General features: G+C 43.2%; 1 protein-coding gene across 3 annotated transcripts in view; it reads right to left on the bottom strand.

Annotated features, from left to right (window-relative positions):
- Nucleotides 1–313: 313 nt before the first annotated feature.
- itsn2a (intersectin 2a) overlaps nucleotides 314–21275 on the bottom strand; it is a 43695-nt gene continuing 22733 nt past the window's right edge. For 2 of the 3 annotated variants that reach the window (XM_013913967.1, XM_013913966.1), the window contains exons 9-38: nucleotides 21088–21151; nucleotides 19575–19712; nucleotides 19383–19489; nucleotides 19031–19293; nucleotides 18803–18952; nucleotides 18565–18705; nucleotides 18391–18478; nucleotides 18166–18305; nucleotides 16516–16661; nucleotides 16036–16438; nucleotides 14918–15087; nucleotides 14643–14703; nucleotides 12246–12481; nucleotides 12125–12165; nucleotides 11871–12040; nucleotides 11749–11782; nucleotides 11513–11634; nucleotides 10404–10500; nucleotides 8835–9026; nucleotides 4110–4231; nucleotides 3905–4011; nucleotides 3459–3642; nucleotides 3253–3351; nucleotides 2974–3141; nucleotides 2546–2758; nucleotides 2307–2428; nucleotides 2137–2219; nucleotides 1469–1552; nucleotides 1220–1393; nucleotides 314–981 (exon numbers count right to left, since the gene is read on the bottom strand). In XM_013913967.1, coding sequence (XP_013769421.1) covers nucleotides 830–981; nucleotides 1220–1393; nucleotides 1469–1552; nucleotides 2137–2219; nucleotides 2307–2428; nucleotides 2546–2758; nucleotides 2974–3141; nucleotides 3253–3351; nucleotides 3459–3642; nucleotides 3905–4011; nucleotides 4110–4231; nucleotides 8835–9026; nucleotides 10404–10500; nucleotides 11513–11634; nucleotides 11749–11782; nucleotides 11871–12040; nucleotides 12125–12165; nucleotides 12246–12481; nucleotides 14643–14703; nucleotides 14918–15087; nucleotides 16036–16438; nucleotides 16516–16661; nucleotides 18166–18305; nucleotides 18391–18478; nucleotides 18565–18705; nucleotides 18803–18952; nucleotides 19031–19293; nucleotides 19383–19489; nucleotides 19575–19712; nucleotides 21088–21151 — 4271 coding nt within the window. In that variant the 3' untranslated portion in view covers nucleotides 314–829. Of the gene's footprint in view, nucleotides 982–1219; nucleotides 1394–1468; nucleotides 1553–2136; nucleotides 2220–2306; nucleotides 2429–2530; nucleotides 2759–2973; nucleotides 3142–3252; nucleotides 3352–3458; nucleotides 3643–3904; nucleotides 4012–4109; nucleotides 4232–8834; nucleotides 9027–10403; nucleotides 10501–11512; nucleotides 11635–11748; nucleotides 11783–11870; nucleotides 12041–12124; nucleotides 12166–12245; nucleotides 12482–14642; nucleotides 14704–14917; nucleotides 15088–16035; nucleotides 16439–16515; nucleotides 16662–18165; nucleotides 18306–18390; nucleotides 18479–18564; nucleotides 18706–18802; nucleotides 18953–19030; nucleotides 19294–19382; nucleotides 19490–19574; nucleotides 19713–21087; nucleotides 21152–21275 lie in introns of those variants that run through there. The other variant, XM_013913968.1, reaches the window with a different exon arrangement.

Raw genomic sequence — 21275 nt, 5'->3', positions numbered from 1 at the left:
TACTGTATTTGTACACTATAGCACCATACTGCTCACTGACAAATCCCACTAACAGTTTAAGTTTGAAATGTTTTTCATCCAGGCCTAACACTATACCACTGCACATCAGTGCAACAGCCACATCAGATGGAAGGTGCCACCAGACCAGCTGCTGGTTCTCCAGATGTGGATGTCTGCAGGAAACATCAAGTTAACAGTGACTTTGGCCACTGTGTGCATCCAAATAAAAAGAAACAAACATACATAAAAAACCTACTTCACAATTTTCCTGGACATCGTACTCGAAAGACAAACGCAGAAAAATATTTTACTGTACATACATTTTATTCATGCCGGTGCCGTTTTCGGGATTTAATGGCGTACTTGCCATGAAACCTCAAGCTTACACCATAAGGCTAACCATTGACATTACATTATACAGCAGTGTGCAGCAGTTGTAATATAAAGATACGTGAGACAGTGTGCGACTGTCCACACGTGTGTGTAACTGGCTGATATGTTGTTATATTCTTTAATTAGCAGTGCGCCGGAAAAAAAAAAAAAAAAGAATTTACAAATGGAAAGTGAAATGTAAAAATCCGGTGAAACGTTGAGTCTCGTTTGTTACTTTCCATTTCTGGCTGGCGATTATGAAAATATTGGCAATCATCTCTGTGTTTTGGATCGTTTGAGGTCGCTGAAAAGCTCAGGGTCAGTGGAACAAGCAGGGACAGTAAAATCCCCATTATTGCGCAATGTGCAAGAGCATAAAAAAGGCACTTTAATGGTCCTTCATTACTAGGAAATTAAGTGGTGTGTGTGTCTAATGGAGTATTCAGATGTATTTTCCTCATTTGGTTGGCTCGTAAAGCTGTAGGTCTAGTTTGACGTGAACTTCTCCAGTAGGAACTTCGTGCAGCAGAAGGCGACGGGTTGCTGCTCCTTTGCTCTCCATCTCTTTCTTTATCGTTGCCACGGGAACCTCAACCCGGCCGAGAAAATCTAAAGAGGAAGGAGGAGACTTTTCTTTAGTAAGATGATTAAAATGAGAAAAAGAAACGCATCTCATCGGACAAAAAAAAAAAAAAAAAGAAGTTCAGACCGCTGATTTACTTTAATAGAGGAAAACCAAGACTTTAAGTGTTCCTTTAATTCTGTATAGGCAGGAAAAATTTGACAAAAAGCCTAATAATCAACTGTTTTATGCATGAGTGCATGTGTGTGTCCTTTATCCACTGACCATCTGGTGAGAACTGATCTTTCTCGGACACGGTGACACAGAGGACATCCTGGTAGAGGTCTTTGATGAAAAACTGGCAGTTAAAATTCCACTTTGGGCTCAGAGTGTCGCTGATTGGTCGAGATGTGTAGCACTGAGCTCCCATTGTCAGCTCACAGTAAGGATTACTCTTACCTGAAGAGAAAAGGAGTTAACGGGACTTAATTACAAAGCATGCATTAGCACTGTCATGTTGCCACGGGGCCTCACCGTTGGGCTTACAGGCCTTGAGCTCCTGGGCTTCAATGACTGTCACCAGCAGCCGGCCGATTCCGCTGGACTTTAGAGAGCGTGCTAAAATAAGCAGAAGACAGTAAGATATATGACAAAAACGCAGCATCCATTCATAATTAGGATAATGTTTGAACAATACACACATGCATACTTCAAGGTTCAAATAAGAGCACTTTGTTAACCCTGGCAGGGGGCTTGACTTATTGTAGATTTTTAATATGCAGACTGAAAAATGTCAACTCTGGAATAAAAGGAAGTAAAAATAAAGCACTCCATTCAAGCTCCAGTGCATGCAAATGACTACTCCAAAATTAAACGATACGATGCACGGTATAAATATGACACTGTAGGTGAAAACAGTCCAGTGGTCATAGGGACGAGTCGTAGAGTCTGATTTCCTGAAAACTTGTGAAGGTGCCGCACAGAGACCACCAAACAATCATTTTCAGATCAAGCAGATTCCAGGTCAGATGACACTAAGAAACTGCTTGTCATTATATCATTCAGCTCAAGCCGGCACTACAAGGAAAGTTAACAAGGGAGCAGCGGAGGAGATGATAGGAATACCAGCCTGCTCTGCAAAGGGATAAAGTCAATACACTCAATATTAGCTGACATATTTATGAGCGTGTAGCTGTGTTTACCTTGGTAAGCCTTCTCTCTCTTTTTCTTCTCTGTCTCTATGAAATGTTCAGATGCCGCTTTGATTTTCTGGACCCACGCCGCCCTAATGGAAGCAGTAAAAATGTGTGAGTGCTTCACGCAGAAACACGGACGTGTGGTTACACAGAACGCGAGATTTTTGCACACGTGCCTCTCGTTCAGGGTCTCGGTTTTGAGAGTGTAGACGCGATCGATGTGCGAGACGTGGAACAGCGGCTCGTCGCTGGACGGGTCGGGTGGCATTTTCACCAATACCTCGTTCAGGAAGAGAGGCTGGCGGAGATGAAATGCATATCGGCAAATGCCGAGAGAACGTAAACGATGAGAAAGAATAGTTCATCTGTGCATTTATATATTTTTTTATATATATTATACCTTAGATTAGCTTACTGTTTTGTACATCTTGAGCTGTATGCTTGTTTTGGGGCTGAATAACTTGTCAGATCCTGAGGAGGAGAAGGGTTTGGCACTGTGTGTGAGGAGGAGGAAATCACTGAAGAGGAAAGCCCACAGCTCTCTGCTGCTTTTGGTCTTGTACAGCCGACCGCTGTGGAGCAACTTGCGAGGCCCGAGGCAATTAGTCAGCGAGTTGAAGACCAAGTGCTGGGGGGAAAAAAAAGTGCAGAGAAAACAAGGCATGGCTGAGGAAAGTTGTTCGAAAATAAGCAAACTGTCAAGCGTTGTAGTTAAGAATGGAATTGTTGCTGTCCCTGCATAACAGCTCAAGACTTGTCAGACATGAAATGCTTTGCAGAGGCCATATTTAATATAGCAGCAGGGACTCGAGAGTCGAGATACTCGTTTCTGAGTGTCCTTACCTCTATGGGCCCCTCACACTGCATGTGGCTCTGTATCCATTCGAGCCTGTCTGAGTTCTCCTTCTCCCGAACCCCCTCATTGACCTGAGAGCACAGCTCCTCGGCTCGCTCCAGAGCTTCTCGGAGAGGGCCTCGGTCTGCGTGGCCATCTGGGGTGTGCTCCAAGATCTTACCAAGAAGCACAGCACAGGCAACAAATTAAGAGACATGGAGATGAATATTAAACAAGTGGTAGGCGGGATTCATGGAGTTACATATAAACAGCATTTCTCTGCATACATTTTTGATGAGTAGAGGGTAACGTGTAATCCTCTGCATGGGCTTGAGGAGGAAGCTGGACAGCGGCATTCCTTTACAGCGGTAGTTAGTTGCAATCTTCTGCTCAAGAGGAGGCAGACAGAGGCAGAGATATTTTATTGCATCTGACAAAAGCAAACGTTTTATTTATTTTTCCTTTCACAATATCCATTATCCAAGGCTCGTACTTTGAGGAAGTCTTTAAAGTCAGGCTGGTTGTGGGTCTTGCTCTGCAGCAGCGCTGCGGCGTTGAGCTGGCAGGAGCAGAAGCGAATGTACGGCTGCATGTGCGCGAGCTCCGACGCCAGCAGGTCTCCTATTAGCTGAACGGGCATGTTCTCTCCTCCTGTCTTTTTACGGACGCGCAGGGCTCTGGAGGGAGGTCACAGATGATCAGGATGTGAAACACCATTTCATAACCTCACAAAACATAAATAGATGGAGTATCTGATGAGTTCTGCAAGCCTTCAGAGTCTATGGACTTGCAGAAATGAAATAAGTGTCAGTTTTTCTGTGCATTTGCTTTTGATCGTTTTCACAGAAAGAGTTCATAGATGTTTATTCTAGCAGAGCAGTAGGGTTTAATAGTTTAGATGTCAGGATGGTTCATAACAATGTCACACGCGGGACCTACTTGAGCAATTTGGAGTTGCACACAATCAGTTCCCTCCAGTTAACAAAGATAACTGCCATCTCAGCTTCAGTCAGACGGCCTGACTCGGACATGGGCTTGTAGAAGACCTAAGAGGCAGAAACAAATGCAAACAGGTGAGGACGGGAAAAAAAAAAGACAGAAAAGTGTTAATAATGTTCAAATATGCCAATGTTTCCGTCGGTACCTCTAGCACTAGCTCAAGATCCTCGACATAGGTCTCCTCGGTCTGGATGAGCTCGTGAATGTAACCCTGCCTTTTCCTCTCCTGAGGGGTCATTGTGTCGAGCGTCATCAGGTCAGCACACCCTACAGGAGCACATCCATGCGCATGCAAACACACGTGCAGACATGCATGCACGGACATGCACCGGCATGTGCATGGCAAACACAAGCACAAACACTTTCCTCTCAATCACTGATGTGGTGTGTGAGAAAATACAGCGAGCGTTCAAAAACATGTTAAAATCTCCCTTTATTATCACTTCGATGACGTCTAATTTACATTTAATGCACAGAGTGAGGCACATTGTAGTCGCAGTACATGAACATAAGCGATGCCAACGCTAACAACACTGCTACCAAGAACACTAAGGTAAAGAAAAATAAAGCACCTTTCATGGTGGAGTGCTCACTCCTAGTGATTGCATAGGTGTAAATGGATAAAGTAGCTAATGCTTGAGTGACAGAGCAGTGGAAGACTCAGCTGGTAGTTCAAGTCTTTGAGGTTCAATCTTGGCAAAAGTTGGATGTACAGTTGTGGTCAGGAGTTTACATACACGCATCACGAGCATGTCATGGTAATTTGGGGCTTTTAATAATTAATTCCACAGTGGAAGAATTATACAACATACATGTTTAATAACTTTAAAAAACAAGAACTGATTCTAAATGCTTGACTTGATTTTGGAGCTTCTATAATCCACACAATGTCAAAAATATATGCACAGACTCAAACAAGGTTCTACAATAGCTTTTAACTCGACAAGACTGAGGCCTATTAACCTCTCATGATAGTTTCTACTACAACTGGTAGTTTCTCTTTGCCAACATAAAAAGGTTTGACAACTCTCATTCGATTGACGGATACTCAGAACAATGGGAAAGTCCAAGGAACTCAGAGAAGATATAAGGAGCAGAATTATAGAGTTACACGAGTTGGGAAGATTTCTTGGAGTCATTACTAAACAACTGCCACTACTTTGGCAAAACCCACGATGTCACCCTCAGGCTGCGTCTACACTAGCTCAGATAAATTTGAGAACGGCGTATACGTCTGAAAATGCTCCGCGTCCACACTATCGTTTTCATGTGTTTTCACAGAGTTGTTCAGCCACATCGAAACGGCCGAAAACGCTTACGTCCCAGTGCTGCGCATGCGTGAAGCACAAGACGATTCGACCTGCCTTATTTCTGTCTGTCGTTTATTTACTTTCCAGCTCTTTGAAACGTCGCGGCAAAATGTCGAGGAAAAGCACCGAGTTTTTTAAACGGACTAACAATGAGGTGGAGTCGTTGCTGCGAGTAACACAAAAGTACAAAGTTGCAAAAGCGATTGAGAGTCAAATAATTTGAAGAAAAGCTACCTGAAGCATGTACAAACTGAATTAATCTTTAATAGGGCTGTCAGAATTGAGAGCACACAAAACAACTGCTGTGTGATGCCCTCCGCTCACACACTCACATGACTGCATCACATGACTAAAATGTGTCATCGTTTTCGAAAAGGCTCTGGGTTTGTTATCCACACTGCGACGCGAAAACTGCGTCTTCAAATGTATCTGCTTTGGAGAGCGCTCTTAAAACTCTGCGTTTTCCTTGACCGAAAATGCCGTCTCAGTGTGGACGGAAGGCCAAAACAGAGAGAAAAAGATACGTTTTCAAACGAAAATGTATTAGTGTGGACATGGCCTCAGATGAAAGGAAAATTAATTAGAATCTTCAAAAACAAGCCAAAAACCACCAAGGCTCAAATCTGACATGAACTAGAAAATATTGGAACACAGTGTCCATAGTGTGTTTTATATCACCATGGACAGAGACAGGGTGCCTACTCAGAAAGAAGCCCCTTGTCCACAACCAACATCTTTAAGCTTGACTGAAATTTGCAGCTGCCCACATGGACAAGCCAAATTTCATCTGGAGAAAAGTCAGGCAAGACAAAGATTGAGCTATTTGACTACAATGGCAAAAGGTATGTTTGGAGGAATAAAGATGAGGCTTTCAAACCTAAAAACACTGTACCAATTGTTCAGCATGGCGGTGGTAGCATCACGCTCTGGGGCTGTTTCGCTTGTACTGGTACACTGGACAAAGTGAATGCAATGGTGAAGAAGGACTAATCTCCAAATTCTTCAGCTTCAACTCAAATCAGCAGCTATATGGTTGGGCACTTTAGTCTACAGGACAATGATCTCAAACACACATCAAATCTGTTTTTGGAATGAATAATGGCCTTCCCAAAGCCCCGATGTCAACCCAATTGAAAATTTGTGCACTACGCTTGAAAGCCGGGTCTGTGCCAGGAAACCAACCAGGTCAAACGAACTACCAATCCTGCCAAGAAGAGTGCTCAAATATCCAGCCAGAATTTCACCAGAAGCTTGGTGATGGCTACCAGTGTGGTCAAAGTCCAACTTGCAAAGCGACGTGGATTAGAGAAAATCTAAAATAATTTCAAACCATTTCTTTTTAAGACATTAAAGATGTATGCTGTGCAACCTCAAAATTACGGCGCCATTCTAGCCCATGATGAGTGCATTTAAACTTTTGATGATAACCCTATATGTCAGCAGTGTGGTAGATGTTTCTCTCAGACTATTCTTGATATGCTAATGTTTGCATGTTTTTTTATTTTATTTTTTTTAAATATGTATTTGCTGGTGATATCACAGTTCAGTACAGGGTGGGTGTCATTTTAAGTACTTGGAAGCGTCAATAAATGGCAGAGTGCATAAGCATCGAATAATAAAATCACAATCAATTTCATCTCAGTTGCAGTTCAAGCGATGCGTTAGCAAGCAGCAATCAAGGTTACCGGTGATTTAAGCAACAGCGAGTCTTCACATTGGTCCATTTTTAGCAAGGTTTCAATGTTGTTAGTGCAAGAATGAGTGACCCTGTTAGAATACTCTGCATCATACTAACTTATAGCTTTAATTTAGAAAACTAAACCGATGCTTCTTACATATTATTTTCCATACTTTTGTAATCAAACTCTTATTTTCCTTTTATCTGTAGCAAAACTACGCTTTCCACACTTTTGTATCACGGGGGACAAAAGCTTTGAAAGCTCATGTCTAGCTGCCTCTGCCTCGCTCCCTTGGTTAATTAGTTAAAGAAACAGAAATGAAAACAAGGGAGAGAAGAGAGCGAGGGGGGGAGAGGAGGAAGGGGTGTACGGTGAAATAAATTTGCATTTAAAGCTGAGAAGGTAGGACGCCAAAAACAAAAACCAAAGAAAAAAAAAACAGGGTTTGTAACAGAGAAGCACAGAACACCAGAGTCCTAAACGGGTGAGGTGGAAAGTGCGGAGGTGGGCCGTTCTTGCTGGCGGCTGGGCTTCCTGTTGCGACAGGGCAATTCGGGATCGCTCAGACAGAAGGGGTGAGAAAGAGGAAGGAGGAGGAAAAGGAGGAAGAAGAGACAGGAAAGCCAGCGTTACTGTCCTACAGAAGAAAAGGAGGGGAAAAAACAGATGAAGTGGAGGAATGGAAGGGAGGGAAGTGAGATGATGAAGAGATGGAGAGACAGCAGACGTTAATATAGCTTTAATATTAATGCTGGACACTCACATGCAGGCGCATTAATAATGCATTTCTGGAAATGTAAATGTTATTATTCATCGTATCAGCTGCAGACGGCGATTTCTCGCGCTCTTGTTTCGGCAGCTTGTTTCGCCGGCCTTACGTGTGGCGGGCGTGCGAGTGACAACGCCTTCGCTGGAATTAGAATATCAGAGCGTTTTGTGTCTGTGGCTTCGACAAGTTCATCCTAATTAAAGATCTCGTGTGTTCACGCTTGTTAACAGCTGCTGCTGTGAGGAGAACACGCAAGCTGTGCATACTAATTCAGGCGCACACCTCTCATTAAGAAATCGGCCTTTTTAAAATTTCTCAGCAGCTACGTATGAATGAGCAGCGAGCGGGATACGCGTGAGGAAAATGACCGCCTTCCCGTGTGTTGCATTCAGAGAGGGAAAGCGAAGCTGCCGTTTCCAGAAATGTGACCAAAATGATGAAAAATGTGTCAGTTTGAAATCAGATCAGCTTTCGCTCTTTATTATTTTGTTGCCCGGGGTGATTTGTCAGCGGCATCTGTTTTAAAAGAACAGTTTGACATTCGTGGGATATACGCTTTGTTCACTTTGTGGTTGCAAGTTAAATTAGAAGATCAATACCACTCTCATATTAGTCTGCTTAATATAAAAACTGCAGCCAGAGCGTGGCTGGATTAAATTAACTAACAATACGATGAGAGAGGTATCCATCACGCTTCATGCCCAAAATGTCAAACTTTCCTTTTGATGATTTGAAATTGTTGATGTTGTCCGGGATACTTAAAAGGCCCAATCATTTTGCCTTGTGGAGAAGAAATTTAACATTTTCTATTAATCAATTTCAGAAGCTTTTTATGGGAATGAGCCTTTTAAGTGTAATGGTTATATGTTCACCAATTTCCTCAATGATTGATTGAACCAACTACTCGAGGCTTACCATCAGTGGTTCCATGGTCTGACATGGATAAGGAATCTACTGTACCTGGAGTGAGCCAAGCCAACCAACATTTTTGTTTGTTTCTACAGCTGATAAACACAATATTATCAGTTTCCATGTGTGCTAACTGTCTTATTATTTTTTATTTAGAAAAAAAAAAAACAGTCCATCAGTGAGAGGATTAAAGTTTTACTTACATTGCTGGCTGGGGTCTGATTCTGTTGTCATCTTGACATAATTGGTGGGCAGCAACCCTGTTACCCCGTTGGCTTCTCCTTTCCACCAGTCGGGGTTGGTCTTGTCGAGGATGTTGAGCAGCTGACCCTTGGAGAAACTCAGCTCGTCCTGATTGGCAGCCGTGTAGTCATACATTGCAATAACTTGGCATACTGAGGGAACAGAGTTGACATATGAAGCTTAATCTGTTGCTGTAGATTTGTAGAATGACCCAATGAGGGCCAATGTATAAAAACAGAACTAAGAAAGCCTTAAAGAGACCAAGATGACATTAAAAGTAGGTGAAAATAGTGAAATGGTTTCCCTTGGGCACCAAACATTTAAAAATACTGGCAGCCTCCAGTCTTAAGCCTCAGCCTCATAGTAGATGCACCTCTGTGGTATCAATTTGAAAATCCTCTGTGGTTTTTTTAGAAAATTTGACCTCTTATCTTGACCTTGAGGTCACTGAGATTTCTAGTAGATGCATCTATGATCTGAATTTTAAAATCTTACGTTACCTTGTTCTCGAGTTCTTACATTCACAAACTTGAGTATTCACGCTGCCCACCCGGCCGGGCGACAACAACACCCCATCAGCCTTTTACGGCTGAGAGGTTCAACAACCTTTATTTTGGCTCATTCTACCATTTTATTTCTGCATATTTATTTATTTAGCCACAGACATTCATGCACGGACATGCACCAGCATCTGCATGGCAAACACAAGCACAAACACTTTCCTCTCAATTACTATTTATTTATTTATTTATTTAGCATATTTAGCCACAGGCCAGTCCCAACAGTCACCTCAAGAGGAGTTCGTGCTGGATTTTGGTCATTTTTAAGGCAGAGCCCTAGAATGCTATATGGCACTGCCAGGAACACTAGCTGCGTAGCCTGTTTGAGCTAATGCTTGCAAGCTGTCATTGGCAGGCATCTGTCTGGAGGACTAAAATTGTCTGTGACTCATTTCTCCTAAATGCTATTGATATAATTAATGGCAAATACTGCCTAGTCTATTTGCACTACCTGGGCACATCTCATGTAAACATATTTGCACTTGTGTGTAATTCCACGTCACTGCATTCATTTTTGAGTTGCTGTTGGGGATTCATTGTGTGGACTCCTAAAACTAAAAACATCGCCATCTGCTTCTGCTGCTTCTATGATCAGTGCTAAATTCTGAATGTTTGCAGGCTGAGAGAGGAACCATGGTAAAGTCTGTGTCTGCTAAATATCAGCATGACAGAATAAGCAGAGGGTGCTCCATTGTAAATGACTAAATAACAGAAATGACACTGAAAGATTATGTTCTGTCAGCTGAAATTTGAGACAGGAATTTATGATTAATGAGCATTTTTTACCAAATTAGTTTCAAAGTCATAGACATAAAAGCTTTCCAGCAGTTACTGTCGTGGTTGTTCAAGTAATTTCGACCTGCATCTCTCAGCTAAATATACAGATTTAAAAATGTAAATACAAACCTGACTTAAACGAGATCAGTTATAGTAAATCAAATGCTGTGTTTGCCGTGTGTCAGCATTCACCTGGCAGAGGAGAGGGGGAAGACTTGCTACTGGAGGGACCCAGGAGCTTAACGTGAGAGGAATGAAACCAGCCTCGCTGCCGCTTTTTCCCCCGAGCCTGGAGGGGAGAGGAGAGCCAGTGAGAGTGAATCAATCTTCTGCTGGATCGTTTCTGAATCCTAAATCGAAACATTAATTGATGAATAGATTTTTTTGACAGGCAGAGTTTTGAACCTTGAGAACGCTCTCTCATGATGGGAATGTACATTCACTCTATAAATTAAACTAAAGCTCAGCTGAAGTCTCTGAAACAGCCGCAGTATTGCAAGCTGCAAGCTGCTGAGGGTAATGCACAGATTGACAAAGCTGTGGAAACCCTCTGTTCTCGGACACTCTTACTCATATTGACTTATTGTCTGAACGTACTAACAGCAAATATGACTTCTGCTGTCGCACTCTGAGCTTCAACTCAAACTACAGCTGCAGCCTCAGCACGAAAACAGGCAGAGAGAGATGACCCTTCACTTTGATGACCTTTGTAGACGACAGCACTGTTATTACTCCTGTAACCTTCCCGCCCACCCCTCATCAGCTCTCTGTTGGTCTGACATGTCAGCAGATACAAACTCATCCTCATAGTTGAATGCTCCTGCATCCTGACCTCTCACTGCTGCACATGAACAGCTTTATAGTCAGCACTGTTAATACTCTTTTAACCTCTCATCAGCTCTCCACTGATTGGACACATCAGCACCTGCTCCTACTTGCAATACACTCGTGGTGGATTAAATTAAACAAGGATATGCCACAAGTTTTCAATGACCTTTTGTTAATAAAGCTTTTCATTCTCGTCGCCATATAATCCAGTAGGTGTCACATTATAATGTTCTAAATTCCTTTCACAGAGAGGCAGAAATGTGTCATTTGCAACCGGGAGGTGGATTTAGGAGAATAATGACTCATTAATTGTGCTTACACGGCGCTCGGCGGTGCGATTGACCTTCTGCACTTGCAGCCAAAGTAAAAATTTCTAGCTGAAATCATAATTTTTCTGATGTTAACAGTTTCAATTTATCCATGGCTCTTTAAAACAGAAAAATGAAAAAAGTATAGCTTTTAGTATAGCTTACTTGCAGTTCCCCGAGCCACCAGCCGGTGGAGTTCTTGGCCAGGACCACGATCAGTTGCCCCGGAGACAGGCGAAGCTGATGCATCGTTGAGGCCCCAGTGGTGGTGACTGCCTGCGCAACCTCTGGTGACCAACCAGAAAAAGCCAACAGTGAATTTTGATCATTTAAATGTCAAGAGAATAACAGAATGAGTCATCAAACACCGACTGAGTGTCCGCCTGTGCGTTCATTCTCACCAGGTTTCTTGGTTGGACCTCCAGGTCTTGATGCCTAAAGTTAACAAATGAAATGTAAAGCAGAAATAAAGTAATAATTTAATTTGGCAATTTTTTTTCCACATTAACTCAGCTTGACTCACCTCTGGCAGTTCTACAGGTCGGACATAGTTGGAGGGAAAGAGCCCCGTCTGGTCCCCAATGCATCCTCGCCACCACTCTCCTTCTTTCTCCAACACCAAAACAACATCCCCCTCGACAAACGTCAAGTCCCCCACCTCTGGGCTCTCATATGTATACAAGGCCACGTATTCTGGTAAGGACAACAATAGTACCAGTTAGGAAACCTTCGCTGACTTTAACTAGACCTTATTTTCCACAGATAAACTGCTCTTACCTTCTAGTTGAACTGAATCAGATGTGTCCAACGCATCCACACTATGATGGGAAAAACACATGGTGAAGCAAGTCTTTCAGTTGTTAAAGGTTTTACACAAAAGGGATGTGCGTCTTCTTACTCTGTATTGCCAGCCGTCTCCAAAGCGACGTAACTTTTGGGGAACCATCCCTGCATCCCGTTGATCTGCCCCAGCCACCAATCTTCCCTCTGCTGCAGCACGCTGATGATGTCTCCCTGCGAGAAGCTGAGCAGTGTGGTGATGACGTCTGTCGCCGAACCGCCTGAAAGGCTGAGGTGGGTTTCTGAAGTGGCTGACCATGACGAGAGGGCCCGAGCGAGCAGAGGAACGGAGGACTGAGGAGTGTGATCAAAGGAACAGCGATCTGTCACCATGGGTGCATCTAAGAAATCAATCACTAGACGCTCCCCTCCCCTGGACTTGCAACACAGCTAATTTCACCTTTGGACCATGGGACATGACCTACAAACGCTAGAGCTGCCAACACTGATGTCATCAGACATCTGTAAATGTGTGTGACCCACAGAGAGTCAGAGAGAAGAACTCCCATTGGAGAAAAGCTATAAATATACAGCTGTGCTGTTTCTGAAGATGTGTGTTGATGTCAGCAGACCTATTTCTGATCATGCCACAGTCTAGATATACACAGATGAACTAAGAAGGGAAACATGAAGATTAAATGATCTCATGAACCTTTTTCAGTAACAGAGTGATAACTTTTAGCCATGAAGTGAATGTGCTCTTTTGGTTGAATCAACCAGGAACTACAGGGCGGACGTGCCCTTGTGAGGTCAATCTACAACCACCATGGTGACTCCTGTTTTTGTGTGGAGATTGAGAGGTGTGGATCCAGGCGCAGACAACGATGCAGGAGAGAGTGTTCAAACTTAAAATGAGCCTTTATTGTGGCTGTAAGAATTACTACAAAACCACTACCAAAACCTAAACTGGGGACAGCTACAGAATGATACGCAGACCCTCCGACGAAGAACCACACACTAAATATACACACAAGGTAACAAGGAAATGGCACACAGGAGGGAGACACAGCTGAACCTAATTAGACAAGACAACAGGAAAGCATAACCCAAAACACTGAACACCAGACGGGGGACTCTCCAAAGTAAAACAGGAAATGCAAAACAGAAAACCACAATTTCCAGAATAAAACTTAAACCGAACACACAAAACACTGGGCTGCAGACCCAGGACTGTGACAGTTTTTTTTAAACTATAACAACCATTGCATCAACATTTTGATTTATCCAATACTGTGATTTAGTACCAGATACTTATTAAGAAATATTACCGTGCCCCATAAGCTTAAATTGCACTTTGAGCTTACTGGTAATTGGCCGGTTTTACAGGTAAGTCCATAATTTGTTGGATGAAGACACATTTTATAGTTTTACCTTTGCACACCAGAACAGGGATTTTAAATGAAACAATTAATACATGACTGAAGTGCAGGCTTTCGGCTTTAATTCGAGGGGTTTTACGAATATTTTGCCCAAACTGTTGACAAACTACAGCCATTTTTAATACCCACTCCCCTACAAACTAACACCATTTTAAATTTAAAGATCGTTTTAATACTTGTAAAAACATCATGTTTCCTCCCTCTATATAGTCTGCTGGGCCTTTGCTGCAGCCACCATCAGCTACTGCTTATTTGCCTTCAGTTTTGTCTTCAGTAACTGAAAAGCATGCTCTGGGTTGTTTTTGCAGTATGCTTTGGGTCATTATCCATTTGCCCTGATTGGTTTTACAACATATGACTGAATCTGAGCAGACAGTACAGCCCTGTACACTTCAGAATTCATCCTGCTACATTTATCAGCAGTCACACCATCAATAAACACTAGTGACCCAGTTTCACTGGCAAACACACCCATGCTATAACATTGCTTCCCCTATGTTTGACAGACAATGTGGTATGCAGAGGATCATGAGCTGACTTTTTCAGCCAAATGATGGCTTCCCCAACCTGCTCTGACTTGCTTTTTGGACCTTATATTTAACTTGTATATGTAATTGCAATGCAAATTGATAAAATCTGAACTGGATCAACTTTATCTGTTATTCTCTGCTTCATTTGTCTTGAAATAGCAAGAGAAAAGGCCTCACCTGGCCATGAAACTGCTTGCCAGTCAACTGTCCGCTTATTGAGAAAATGGGTCGGTATACAAAAAGTCTGCAATTCCCCAAACAGCTCATGCAAATTATTTTCTTTTTGAAGCTTTTGAATTCAAGCTGAAAGTCTGCATTTCACATACAGAGCAAAAACTATAAAAACTGTCTCACAAATTATGGATCTAACTGTATCTTGCTAACATGCTAAACTGGAAAACTAAAGACCTTTTTAAACAAAGGCAAAAATGAAACAGGGCTTCATTTTTGCTGCTGAAGTAGGTCACAGTAAAGTTTACCTGCTCATTATAAAGAATAAGGAGTCATCTAGCCAGGAAATAAAAGTAAACAACAGTCAGGCTCTACCTGTGAAGCATCAGATTGGACAGGAAGAGGGCTGTCACCTTTTTCCACCACATCGGGGTGTCTGGGTAAAACAAGAGGGACAAACCATTAGGGGAGGATCCAAGAAAAGAATAAAAACAACCTGACAGTGCTATGGCATAAATTACAACGACCTAGGTGGCTGTTACAGACTTTCAGTCAGCAGAAAAAAAAAAGACCCAGACAGTTCTATCTTTAGTGCAGAGGAGCTAAAAGCCTAGAAACAATCTCAATCTGCTCCTCCTGTTTTATGTTACCTTGTGTTTAGTGGTGGTGGCAGACAGGACATTTTTCCAGGTGAAGTGGGACCACTTTGAGTCGAGGCAGGGGTCAGACATTTCTCAGCGTAACTCTGGGGGAACCAGCCCCTGTTTCCGCGGTAACTTCCGCACAACCAGCCAGGCTCACCGACTGTGTGCTCATCCACCTGCATCACGGAAAACACAGTTCACTTGCAGTCAGTCATTCGCAGCGAGGGGATCAAGATAAACGTTTTGTGATCGGTCCTTAATTCTAACACTTTCAGAATTGATGCTCCTTGAGGAAACGGGGATAACGGGGATAATTGATTGAACTTTAACTCCATCAGTGATTACTTAAAATCAAAATATAATTATAGATTTTTAACCAGGGGTGCAGTGGTTAGTGCTGCTGCCTCACTGTGAGAAGGTCCTGTGTTTGAATGCAGCCTGGGACCTTTCTGTGTGGTGTCTGCATGGTGACTGTGGTTAGTCTGCCTTCCTCCCACAGTCCAAAGACATGAGTGGGATTAGGTTAACTGGTGATTCTCAACTGACTGTAAGTATGCATGCTTGTTAGCCTCTCTGTGTTAGTCCTGTGACAGATTGGTGACGTTTCTAGGGCGTACCCTGCCTCTTGCCCTCTAGCAGCTGGGACAGGGTCTGGCTGGATAAGCCAATGGATGGATTATTAACCAAGCCAAGGGTGAAACTCTTTCTGTATTTCTTATTCCAAAAAGTAGGCCAACAAAAAGCCCAAAAAAATAGCAAAAGAAATCACAGCTTGAAGCTGAGTTAACCTCGTATTCTAGAACAGGAATTGACACGCTGACAATTTGGAATCGTGGCAAATGTGCCAACGCTGGCAGCTGTACTTGACCGCTGTGTCACCTTTGATAAATCGAGCCACTGAACTGGACCGTGCTTGTGGTGTTGCTGCCATTTGGTGCATTTTTTAAATGGACTGTAATGGAATTATCTAACGAGTCTGACACTGAGCCTAAAAAGCCAACAGATCAGGTCCCACAAAAACTAATTGATAATCAAAAGCAACAAGATTTTGAGTAATACATATTAAATACATTTTAAAAAGACGAATATCCTGCGTGTTTGCAGCGTGGGTGTGTGCTTCGTACCTCTATGAGACAGTCTGCGTCTACACTCAGCTCATCTGCGTTGCGAGCAACAAAGGAGTACAGGGCTCTGTAGGTGGTTAGCTTGGGTGCCAACTGCTGCCCCATTTCCTGCTCTTCTTTCCTCCTCTTCTCCTCCTCAACCTCTTTCAGTCTCTTCTCCTCCTCGGCCTCCCTCCTCTTCTTCTCCGCCTCTGCCTCCTCCTCTCTCCTTCTTCTCTCCTCTTCTTGTGCTTTCTCCTGGGCTGCCCGGTGGCGAGCCTGGGCCTCTCTCTCTTCCTCTTCCCTCTGTCTGGCCCTCTGCTCCTCCAGAAGCCTCCTCTGCCGTGCCTCCTCTTCCTCTTTCTCCCTCTTCTCTTGTTCCCTCCGCTCCTGCTCTCTCTTTTCTTGCTCCAGCTTTGCCTGTCTGTGGGAAGTAAATGCAGCTTAATAAAGCCACATTATATCTAAGCAAGAGTAATACAGACAAACCCTGAGATTCACCTGGCCGCCTCTTCTTCTTCCTCTCTCCTCCTCCTTTCTCTCTCCTCCTCCTCGCGGCGTCTCTGGAGCTCCCTCAATTTCTCCTCTTTGACTCTGTGCAGGTCGTCCAGAACAGCCTGCTGCCTCACCTGCTTCTCCCTCAGCTCCTGATGCCGTCACAGAATGTGCAACGCAAGGAGACATGTAAATATCTGTCTAAGACCTTTGTTCTTATCAGCCCTAAAAGTCTGAAAGAACCACAACACAACAGCTTCTCCACACGATGCACTTAGCATGACAAGATGAACATTGTTTTGCCATTTATGATTTCTCATAAACAGCAGCAACATTCACAGAAACACGCAGGCATGCTGTATGTGTATGTGTATATTTTTTCTCTTTCTAACACAGAAGTTGTGCAGGTTAGACATTCTGTGTGCGTGCGTTTTACCCTCGGGGTGCATCCTGTTTACACAGAAAACACAGACTAGAACAAATCCCACAGAGAGAAACAACAGCGAAGGAAGAAGGCATGGTACCAACAAAAACCTCCATTTAAAAATAATTCAAAAGAGCAGGAAAAGATGAACGAGCAGATCAAATCATTGCGGGATGCAAAGGAAAGGAGATTTAAGATTGTTGCTTGAAGGGGGGGGGGAAATGTACAGAGTGGGAAATAAAGCGACAGAGAAAGAGGGTTAACCTTGATGAGAAGGAAGAGCTGGCTGAGGCAGGCCAGCAGAGACAGAAGGCCTCGGAGGACACAGTCGTCCATATCCCCGAGCTATGGAAATAACAGTGTGACGATGGAGGGAGACAAAATGTTTAGACGATGGGTGAGGAGAGCAAAGAAGAAAAGTGTGTCACAAAGGAACAGGCAGAGACAACAAAAATAAAAAGTAAGAAGACACATCCAGGTAGCAGGGAGAAGAAGAAGACAAGAGAAAGAGAAGAGGCCAGGGGTTAAAAGCTTTAAAAGCTGCTTAAGAAATAAACAAACCAAGAGACAGAGACCAAGAGAAAGGGAGAGCAGGTGTTTTAGTGCTCCAGTTATTAACATCAGACTGATGATAAGACTCTGAGAGGATGTCATTCACAGCTATCAAATGATCAGGCTGTTTGATGACAAACGTAGACTTCAGAGACTGTATGTGTGCAAAAATAGTTTACGTTTCCATTGCCCAAGGGGTGAAACTCTAGAGCTATTGTGACCAGTTGAACAAGATTTCACAGCAAGTTGAAAACGCCCTGTTTTTGTGCTATTTAATATCAAGCCAGAGCTGTGGGACAAAAACAACAGTATGCTTTTGCTTCATTTAACATCAGTGCAATCCATCTTAAAGCAATTTTACCTTATTTTGCTGCACGATTATATTCACTACTATGAAACTTCTCTTGCAAAATATGTTGACGCTAAATAAAGTCGGGGTATGAAAAACCCAACTTTAGCCTTAAAGTTAGTTTCATGAAGAAATAGTTTCAGATTGTGATGAATGATTTTAAAGAACTGCCAAGGGAGGCAGCTTAGTGTGCTACATACACGTCTCGGTACAAATACAGAATATAAAGTGCTTCCTATAATTTATGGGTGATATCAGAGGCTATGTTCTTTTTTTTCCCCCTACAACTTTGGTCTGAATGAGTCTGTAGTGGCCTGAACCAAACACTGACCTTAAGCTCCTTATTGTACTGCTCCATCTGCGTCAGTTTGTCTGTCGTTTCCCTTTCCAGGATGTCAAGCTGGTCCTTCAGCCTCCGGCAGTTTACAGTCTTCTCCGTCACAGTCCCGGTCAGGGAGGTCAAAGTCACAGCTACAAAGATCAAAGGTCAGAGACATGTCAGACCAGCGGCCAGTGACTAATCTGTGTGACGTGAGAGGAGGCATTTGTCACCCACACGGGAGTTTGTTGAGGCTGATGTTTTGCAGCTTCTCACACAGTCTCTGTTGTTCTGGAACCAGCTGTGAGAGCTTCCTCTGCCACTCCTGCGACCAACCGAGAGGAGAGCGCGTAAAAACACACATGCAGAAAACTGACAGGGCAGAAAACCGAGAGAAACATTTCTGTTAACCTCAAACTCGAGCTGAAGCGCGTTAATCTCTGCAACGCGGGTGTCCCTCTTCTGATTGACGAGGTCCAGCTCAGCCTTCTGAATCCGCCTTTTGCTCTGCGCGTCGCGGAGACGGTCTGAGATCTGCTTGTGCATGTTCCCCTGTGAGACCAGGTAAATGATATCATGGTGCACCCATGCTTTGATTAGCACTGTGAATTGTAGGTGTGAATATTTATAAGTGTTAATGTAGCCTCACCACAGCCTCTAGCTCCAACTCCAGACTCTTCTTTTTCGCCCTTAGTCGAGAGATCTCCTCTTGCTCCCCCTCTTTCTTCCTGCCCAGCTCCTCTCTTTTCGCACGCTCCCACTCGTCCCTCCGCTGGCGCTCCATCTCCTGCTTCGCTGCCTGGAAGTATGAAGACAGAAGGTTATCAGAGAAGACCATCGATCCCAGACAGCATCACCCGACTGCTCCGGCACTCACCTCCTTCCTCTCCAGCTCTCTCAGCCTCTCCTCTTCCCTTTGTCGCTCCATTTCTCTCTGCCTCTCCAGCCGCCTCTCCTCCTCCAGCCTCCTCCGGTTCTCCAGCTCCCTGGCCTCCCTCTCCCTCCGTTCTTGAGCCTCTCTCTCCTCCCTCTCTCTCTTCTCCTTCTCCTTTTTCTGCTGCTCCTCAAGAGCTAGACGTCGTTTCTCCAGCTCTGCGCTTCCCTTTGCAAAGTTCTCCTTCAGCTTGTCCTCAAAGGACACTAAGAGGAGGGGAAAGAAATAGGTGTATTACAAAGTAAGACAGAGGACGTCCAATGGAACAAAACATGCAGAATTCACAAAGCCATACCGCTGCTCTTGTTCTTTTGAGCAGGTTCTATCTCTGCTGTGTCTATTAAACAGGGAGTTATGTAGGGCCCTGTTCCATTAACAAGCTCATTGGATTTAATTCCTCCTCTGTAACAAAAGCAAAAAGAACATTTGTTCATTTATCTATTTGGTTAATTTTTAAAAAAAAATTGTAAATGAATCTCTGTGTTACCTCAGAGAGGGTGGTACTAGGTCTTGTGGCAGAGTGAGTGGTAGAGGGCGGCCCGTCTTAGCCATGTCCACCAGGTGCATGGCCAGAATGAACTCATCAGCCTGCAGCTGGCCATCCTTATCCACATCTGCCAAGGTCCTACAGACAAATCACACAGTGCTGTGTGTCAATAAGGACATCATGGTGAGAAGATAATGAAGTTAGAGATTTTTCACTGCAAGCATCCTTCTGCTGTTTCTGGCATTGGGACAGTAGTGGAAGGAAACTTGGGATATAAATCAAGAGTACTGGGCTCACAGACATTCATCAGCTGATAAAGCGGAGGAGAATGAGGGGATCATCACTGCAAACAAATGGTTTCAGATAATAAGTAATGTTCTTAGTACTGTCAGATATTACAGCTATAACGTTTATAAAATACTACTGAGTCTTATTACTTCAAATGTGTTATTTGCTATTTGCTCCTTTTGTGGCTCACAGTTCCAATAAAATACAGTACGATGCAAAAGTCGTGAGTCACCCTTCATTTCTTTATATTTTGCTGCCAAGGAGCCAGACTTTCCTCTATATTTTAAAGTGGTTTTGAGCACTAGTTCTCCAGGCTTTCTGAAAGTCTGTTTCTTTAGAAGTTGGCTACTTTTGATCTCATTTTCAGTCTAATCCATGTATTAGCCATTTTCAGACTAATTTTTTTTGTTGTTGCTGTTGTTTTTTAAGCCACTTAACTCTGACCTATGAATTATTCAAGCATGAAAGAGGTGTACTCGCTCAAGGGATAAACTAGTGTTGGGTGTACGCATAACATAAAACTTAGCAAATTGTCTGTTTAGGCACTTTGTTACCAGCAACCTGTGTCAAACTGACAGCGAACAGGCAGCCAGCATCCTGATTCCTTGAATGTCCTTCAAGAAGTCTGGAAGATTGCTTGCCTAAGGAACGTGTTGTAGAATAAACATGGTCATATCAAATATTGACTTTTAAACTTGCTCAAACTGTACAAACTCTGCTTTTGCCTCATATACAGAATTTATGTTTGCACCTATTTCCCATTTCCTAACAGTACAATGAAATGAGGGATGGCTCGAGATTTTTGCACAGTACTGTATAGTCAAATTAGAAATGCTTCAAAGCAACTTTATAAGTGGTTAAACTCTTTTAACACAGTCAGTGTTGGTATTTACGTTGTCTGCAGAGCTCAATTTTATTATTGAAGCACATAATCAATTATCTGACCATTAAAGAGTGGTACACAGTATTTCACTTAACATAGTTCCATGCTTTTACTTAAGTAAACTCTCCTCTTAACTCTAGTTTACGGGTAAAATTAGGAAATTCTAACCTTTAACCTAAAACTGACTTCACAGACTTTGAAGTCTTGAAAAAAATAGGGGAAAGCGGCAAAAGGGTCCTCACTTTACCAAAATGTCCTTACTTCAATGGTCATAAACTGTCACTGGTCCTCACTACGATAGATAGGCAAGAACATACACAAACATACACACATTACACTCACCAGATGGTAGCTAACTGAGTCTGCGTCAGATTTGATGCCATCAGTGCATTTCTAACCTGAGGTCCTGCAAAGTAACACGTAGATCAGATCAGAACAGCAATGTGAACTCTTACAGTGAATACGTTTGTGTGCTTTCCAAGTTCTGTTAAGTGCAGTTAAGAGCAATTACAGGAGAACGGGAGTGCATG

Source organism: Pundamilia nyererei, unplaced genomic scaffold (assembly GCF_000239375.1).
Source record: "Pundamilia nyererei isolate P.nyererei 1_Seehausen unplaced genomic scaffold, PunNye1.0 scaffold00161, whole genome shotgun sequence".
NCBI lineage: Eukaryota > Metazoa > Chordata > Actinopteri > Cichliformes > Cichlidae > Pundamilia > Pundamilia nyererei.
The sequence above is the reverse complement of the archived record's forward strand: the minus strand, read 5'-3'. Positions and strand labels throughout refer to the sequence as shown.